Source organism: Triticum dicoccoides, chromosome 2A, assembly GCF_002162155.2.
Source record: "Triticum dicoccoides isolate Atlit2015 ecotype Zavitan chromosome 2A, WEW_v2.0, whole genome shotgun sequence".
Taxonomy (NCBI): domain Eukaryota; kingdom Viridiplantae; phylum Streptophyta; class Magnoliopsida; order Poales; family Poaceae; genus Triticum; species Triticum dicoccoides.
The window spans coordinates 536,410,516-536,417,807 of NC_041382.1; the positions used below are offsets into that span (position 1 = coordinate 536,410,516).

At 48.5% G+C, this 7,292-nt stretch overlaps 1 protein-coding gene across 1 annotated transcript; it reads right to left on the minus strand.

Moving 5' to 3' along the window:
• Positions 1-422: 422 nt before the first annotated feature.
• Positions 423-5,921, minus strand: LOC119355231 (auxin response factor 9-like). The gene is made up of 14 exons (XM_037622017.1): positions 5,488-5,921; positions 4,574-4,689; positions 4,374-4,469; positions 4,197-4,253; positions 3,748-3,900; positions 3,583-3,667; positions 3,264-3,354; positions 2,980-3,144; positions 2,504-2,623; positions 2,335-2,419; positions 2,038-2,206; positions 1,451-1,884; positions 1,166-1,356; positions 423-1,081 (listed from the first exon to the last, which is right to left on the minus strand). Exons 1-14 carry the CDS (start codon positions 5,522-5,524, stop codon positions 916-918), a joined length of 1,965 nt encoding a protein of 654 aa, XP_037477914.1. The 5' UTR covers positions 5,525-5,921; the 3' UTR covers positions 423-915.
• Between the last annotated feature and the right edge of the window lie 1,371 nt (positions 5,922-7,292).

The window sequence follows — 7,292 nt, forward strand, 5'->3', positions numbered from 1 at the left end:
GCGGGGGGCCGGCCGGATTGGCGGCGGGCGACGGCCGGCGGCGCGGGAGGCCGGGAGGCGGGAGGTTGGGAAGGGAAACTTCTCTCCCGCGCGACGAGGGAAGGGAGTGCGGGCTGGGGTCGAGCGCCCCCCTCCAGCCCTCACTTCTACGGTTCGAAATTGGGTTTGAGGGTTGGACCCTTACTCTTTTTTGAGGGTTTGAGGATTTAAGGATTCTAGTCTTTGCGTTTTTTTGTTGCAACCCGCAAAAAAGCGGTTATTTACGAGGGTTTGAGGGTTTAGGGGTACTACTAGTAATGCTCTAAGTATGGTTTAAAGGCAGGCTCAGTGGGGGGCGATCATGCCGACATACCTCACGCTGGACCTCAGGAAACGAAAGGCACAGATGCCCAATCTCTAAAGAACAAAAAGGCACAGATGCCAAAGACCATAAAACACAACTTTACTTCTTAGATATATACAGATGGCTTCCACGAGGGAGAAAGGTATACATGATACAAGGAAACATACTAACCACCGCCACCACTAGCGAAAAGGTTGCTGCTGCTAAAAGTAACAATTGCTGAACTGCATCAATTCGTACAGGTACCCAAACATCATCAATATATACATACGCCTATTTACTACTGTAGCAAGCAACGAGGGCAAGGTCTACGGCAATATGCATACTGCGGCTCACCGCCAGTTCTCGCATAAAACCAACTGGCGACAAAACGTCATGAAATGCCAGAATGCCTCTTCCAGGCATTCCTTGCTGACACAGAACCAAACCCACCACAGCAACGCACACAATGTCTTTTGTCCGTGAACGAATCATACGTGGCTCTCCCGAGTAGAGTGGATGATCATGGGCAATTTCCCCGAATGATCAAAGGAAGAAAGAGCGTAATTAGAGCAAAGTTAGCAACTTAGCATTCAGCAATCTGCATTGGCAAACGAGGCTGGGTAGTCTGAGCCACTCTGCGGAGTGGCCGATTCATGTGATGAGTTCACACGGCTGAGCTTGGCGGCCTTTGGTGCCAACTGCTTGGCCTCCTCATATGTATAAATGTAAATTCTTTTCGCCATGTTGCAAAACTCGCTGCAACAACATGAAGTAGATTGGAATTAGGACTTGGATATAGGAAAGCTGCATCCATTCACAGACAGTGATAAGGGTACTTACTCCCAAGGATCGTCCCCAACGAGCATCATATCATCCTCTTCATCCGCATAAACAACCTGCCATTTCTTGAGTGTGGAACATAGCTCCCCCTGTATATCAAACATCTCCTCCAACTTGCGGTGAAGATCAACATACCCATATAGCTTTGTCAAGTCCACTGCTCTTCCAACTGCCATTCCTGTCATAATTACCTAGAGGAGGAATCATAATGAGGATCAGTACTAAATTACCCTGAACCCTACAAGAATTGAAAATTGAGCATCTTCAAAATGTGACAACTATCACCTTTGTGCAGCTTCTAACTTGGCGACTTTGGGTCTCAAGAAGAGCACGCTCACTGCTTGCTGCTTGGGCACCAGAGTTGTTCATATTGGATGGCTGCGAGAGCTCGCCAGAGTCCACGTCTACAGATGCAGCCGTTTGGTCATAACCATCACCTGAGACAGTTAGCACGGGTTGTGTTTCTTCCACAGCAGATCTTATCTCAATTCCAAATAATCTGCAACCACCAGCAGCTGGTTCAAGCTTTCTTTCAACAGTGACTTTGTTAGTACTTCCAGCATAAGAGTCTTCTCTTGATTCTCTTGCTGGCCAGTAGAACTGATTGAATGCAACGTTTGATGATGATGAGAAGCGTGAATTAGTAAATAACCCTCGAGCCTGTTGTGGCTCCGAAAATGAGAGGGTTTGGCTTGGTTCAGCCGGGGACTTCCATAGTCCTGATACAAATAGCACCAGCTTAGATATGTAAAACTCAAGGATAATGGACTAGACTACATAAAAATATGATATTCATGACTGAGAGCTGAGCATTGCATCCATAAACCACATATATTAATCGTAACAGGTGCTAAGGAGTTCATATATCTTACCAAATTTTGGAGCAAGTTCTGGAACCACAGAAGGTGAAGCTGGAAGTCGGGGACGCTTATTTCTCAGTGGAGGTTGAGGGGGTTGTGGATTAGCTGCATCCAGTGGCTCCAATTCCCATGGTGAAACTCTATCTGGACGAAGAATGGATGAAGGCTCATCCCATTGGACCTGGCAATAATTACAGGAAAGTATCAGATATGAGAAAGCAAACATGGAAACATGATAATGCACCACTAAAAGCACTCCAGAGAAACTGTAGTTCTAGTTGAACCCTCAAAAATACAGAATCTTAGTACCTTCAGAGATTTCCAATCAGAATCTGCCCATAGAGATGTTGACACCGTCGGCGTGCTCCCAATACCAATTATTGTTCCACTGAACCTGTAACCAGGGAAATGTTTGTCATATCCACCTAGATGGTTGGAATAAAGCCAACATCTCTTGTCAAAAGCAACCCCAGGTTACCTTCTTTCAAGAGCTTCATCGCCTTCAAATTTCATCTTAAATCTCATTCCAACAGAAATGTTCTGCTTCTTCGCTTCAAGGTACTTGTTAACACTCACCACAAACTCAGATTGACTTGTTCTGGAAACAAAATCAGAGAGGCCTGGTAAGCCTTATACACCAGATTGTATGGATAAAAAAATCACCAATTGTTAATACTCATTACGACAACCATGATGCCATCCCAGTTAAGCAAAAAGAAACATTAGTTGGGTGAATTCTCGGACATAAATGCATAACAGGTATAATAGACCAAATGAGCAAGAGTTGTATCTCACACCTAAGCAGAATGTACAACATACATAAGGAATTGCCATAGCAATCAAGTAAAAACTGCGAAAAAATCTTTATTATCTTGCATTACTGCTTGGTTGCCAGAAATAACCATTACCATGCAGCAACGGGCATAACAAAGACGAAAACTGGTTGAACCTTACCTGGGTTTATAGAAAACAGAAAAGAGGGTCCCAGTGGAGATTGCATGGGAGGCTGTTGCAAGGACTCCAAGATGCATGCTGTGGCTTGATATCACAGATGATGGCATGTTATTTACTTGCCTCATATGCCTCCTTACTCCAACCCGCAACTCACCATTTTCACCTCTGCAAATGATACAAATATTACTTATTACTATTCACCAGAATTAAGCCGAGACAGGAGAGAGGTGAAAATGCATAAAAACTGCCTCCACGTGACAGGATTACAGTATTGTGTTGTGTACCTCAGAAAGATAAATGCATCACCAGCAACCAATCTTTTTGAGCTAACAAAGACACTCCAGCCAGTTGTAAGTAGATGTCGCCTAGGCTGTCCTGAAACACAAAACGCCGTAAGGTATGAGATAGAACCAGACAGAGGGAGAGAGAGTTCACACATAGTCATGAAGTAATGAATCAGTATATGCTGCATGTTTCTGCAGTAGTAAGAGTTCAGCATTCAATTGTGACATGAAGTGCTACACCGAAACAATTAAACAATAAGAACACAGCGACGAGAAGCTTAAAGGGGCTTCAAGCTGAATGCTCAAATTGTAAACTCACCCCGAAATATGTGACGAAAATGCCAGTCAGTTCCATGGAGATCTTTGGCTACCAGTTCTTGACATGGTGGATTCTGAGACATGTCCTGTGAAGCAACCCTACCATTCAATAAGCCAGAAATAGTGTAGACATCAACTGGAGTAAAAAAATGCTTTCAATGCTAACCAGCGGAGGAAGACACTCTTCAGCATGCCTCCTAAGAACAGAGAAACCACCATGGGTACTCGTATCCGAAGCTGTCAGTGTCTTGCAAAAGGAATGTATGGTGCCTTTTTCGAGTTCTTTTGGCTCAGGACCCAAGCTTGTGAGCTCACCTTGCTAATAAAGGGGGTTCAAACAGGGAAATTAATGAATGTACATGTAAACAGGGACATGAAACTGAACTAACAAAGTACTGTAGACTGCAACATGAAAAGGGCATAAGATTGTACTCCCTCCGTTCCGAATTACTTGTCTTGGATTTGTCTAGATACGGATGTATCTAGACTCATTTTAATGCTAGATACCTCCGTATCTAGACAAATCCAAGACAAGTAATTCGGAACGGAGGGAGTACATTGGAAAGTAAAATGAGCCATTTGCATGTTAGCAATGGTTAAAACAGGAAGACTCACATTAGCCTCTGGTTGCAGCATAATTTGAGCGTAAACTTCATCTGAATCAGCTTCCGTCTGCATTACAGAGTTCAGCCGGTTAGCAAAGGATAACATTTCTAGCTGCATAGCTAGACCAACCATTTCCCAGACACTCCAAGCAAAGAGGTTGCAGCAGGCAGGTAAAAAGACACTGACCCGGAGCTCTACGTTGACCACGCTGCATAGGATTTTGGATGGTAGGTTGAACATCGGCAGGTACTGGTCAAGCTGCTGGTTTGTAGATGCCTCAAGCTATACAGTAAATCATGATCAGTTTGAGAAAAATATTATATCTAGCAAGAAGAATTGATCAAATGAGACAGGCAGGCAGAGAAGATATATAAACCGGTGAGTACCTGTTCCATATGACCCTGGGGAAAGTAATAGACTCGTTCGCCTTGTCTGGGTACTGTGATCAACGGACCGGCACAAGCATGCCATAGCTCCCGGAACAGTGCGTCGCTACAGATTCCTACATGGAAGCAATTGATTTACAATATTAATTAGGTGATCAGACGCTTTAGAACAGGAACAGCAGAGGCCAAGGATACATGGGAGTACGACACTATTTGCTTTCTAAATTTCAGATTGTTGCTCATTTATCATGAAATTTAATCATGATTAGAAAAGTTCAAGCACAAAACTCTACCCAACTGAAGTGTCCGTTACTCCTATTTATCATTAGCGCATCAATAAAATACTGCCATGTGCTAAATTTGCCACCATACGGATTCAACACAGATCAAGCATATTAACAAAAATAGAAAATACTAAGTCACACGAATATCCATACTTTTTCAATTGACTGGATCACGCTTCGGAATCGGAAGAAAAAAAAGGAAGTGAATCACAATTCACATCACTCCATTAAGTGAATCGCAATTCACATCACAGGCATCGGTACGAGAGAGCAACCCATCACTCCATAAGGTGCGGTACTAAATACTATTACTAGAGAAAATTGGGCAAACATGGTGATTACTTTGAATAGAGGGCGATTTACTCGGATCAATAAGAGCGATTGCAACCCAAATACTGGAAACAAAATGGACAGGCTGGCATCGACTCAAGTTAGATGAAGTTTCGCTAATTTTTCTGCACAAGCAGTCAACTAGCCGAGTCCACTTACTTAATCAACTACCGACTCAGTTTAGGCGAAGCCTAGCTTACCATGAGAGAGAAACCGGACCAACTTTTAACCAAAGCAGTTCCCCGAAAGGCAAAAATCGCGTAGACGGAAACTGCGACAACAGAGGGCTGCAAATCGAACCTGGGGCACCGGCCGCGGAGGGATTCGCCATCGCCATCGCGGCAGCCACGCTTGCCGAGCCAAACGGCAAGAGAATTCTCTGTGAGCGACGAAACCAGGAGCTCCTCGCGATGTGCTAGCGTCGACGCCGCGGCCGGCCCCGCTCCATGGATCTGCCTCACAGGCCCTGGTTGCTTGCGGCCGGGCCTCGAGGAATTCCCGCGAATTGGGCGGGCGGCCGTGGACGGGGGACGGAGCGGTCGGATCCGGGTCACGTGGGAGGCTGCTCTCGGGGAAGGGGATCGGGGCGGCGGGGGAGGGGAGCCCGGGAGGAGGAGGTGGCGTGTAGCGTGTGCGGTGAGGAGGAGGGGGGAGGAGGAGGCGGGTGAGGTGTGCGTTGGCTTGGGATTTGGATGCTCGTGACTGAGTCGACTGGTCTGCTGGGCTGGGTTTTGACAGCGAGCGGCGGTCGCGGTCGCGGTCGAAGGAGGAGGGAGGGGAGGGGAGGGGAGGGGGGAGCTGCACGAGGCCGAGGAGGCAGAGTGGGCGGGGAGACAGCCGGATCGGATGGATCACGGGCGGTGGATGGGCGCGCCGCGCGGTACGGGTGTGGGTGGGTCGGCAGTGGGTGGGTCGGGGCGGATAGGATTTGCATCGCATTTGGGTGCCCGTGCTTTAGTTTCACCCTGTTTTGCCCGTGTTTTCCTGTGTATGTATGGTCTTGGATCCATCTTGACGGCGACGGGTCGGTGGCTGGCGCTGCTGCTGCTTCGGAACAGGGCTGTTTGTTGGAGTAGCCGGCTCGCACGGCTTTCCCGTTACGGTACGGTACCCACACCACACGAGGAACACGCCCGCCCTGTTGGAGGAGGCATGGCGCGGATCCGACCCACAGTGGCAGCGGATCCATAGGGCCCACCCGCCATTCATAGTAAAACAGTCGAGATCTCTGGCGCGCGCGTACGCTGCTCCGCCCCGGCCGCGCGAATCTTTCGTGATGGGTGCAGCGTACTCCGCCGCGCCGAGTCGTCACGCTCGCTCGCTCGCTGCCGCCCGCACGGCCCGGCCCGGCCCGGGGATCCTCTGCTCTACGGACGCGGGCCCATCCCTGCTCCACGCCGACACTTTCCTCTCCAGCAGCACCTTTTTTTTTTGTTGGCTCGCCTGGCCGGCTAGCATAGCCGGCCGGCGGTGCAACCACCGACGTGAGATCTCTCTCCGGCGTAGTAGAGTAGCTGCTGCCTATAGCCCAATAGCATGTCCCTCACCGACCCGGCATGCAACCGCACCCACCACGGAGCCAGTCATGTCGCGGCAACTAAAGCAGAGAGAGGCCGAGGCGACCACCTTACGTACGCTTCCTTCTTTTCTGTACCTGTACGACGTAGCCCCAAGCAAGCTGTCACAGCAACGGGCGCGCGCGCGTGCGTGCTTGCTGTACAGCCACGGCCAGCTAGCCAGCCATGTGATGGATGGCGCATGTGACGCCAGCGAGCGGCTGCAGTTGCGAAGTCCAGCAACGCGGCTGGACCAGTGCGGTGCACTGCTCGCTCGACTCCATCCATCCATCCATACACGGGAGTAGCACATCCGTTGACACGTGGACACCATCAGTGGATAATTCAAGAGAAATGAATGGATGTTTTCATGTGATTTAATTCCATTTCACACTGCTACTGATACAGGTATTGGTACTAGTGTGGTCTGGTGTGCTGCCAAATTCAGTGCAGCACAGTGCCAAGTTGGTGGCGTGGACTGCTGCAAGCAACTTCCCTTCCCTATGTTGGAAAATGAGGTGCGTTGTGGTAATTTCCCCAGCTACTCTA

What these genes read in the sequence shown, in the direction of transcription:
- LOC119355231 (XM_037622017.1), bottom strand. Translation starts at nt 5,524, where the DNA reads ATGGCGATGGCGAATCCCTCCGCGGCCGGTGCCCCAG. An exon ending in GATGAAGCTCTTGAAAGAAG is followed by an intron (nt 2,420 to 2,503) that starts GTAACCTGGGGT and finishes CCCTGGTTACAG; the next exon opens with GTTCAGTGGAACAATAATTG. An exon ending in GTTGGGGACGATCCTTGGGA is followed by an intron (nt 1,082 to 1,165) that starts GTAAGTACCCTT and finishes ATGTTGTTGCAG; the next exon opens with CGAGTTTTGCAACATGGCGA.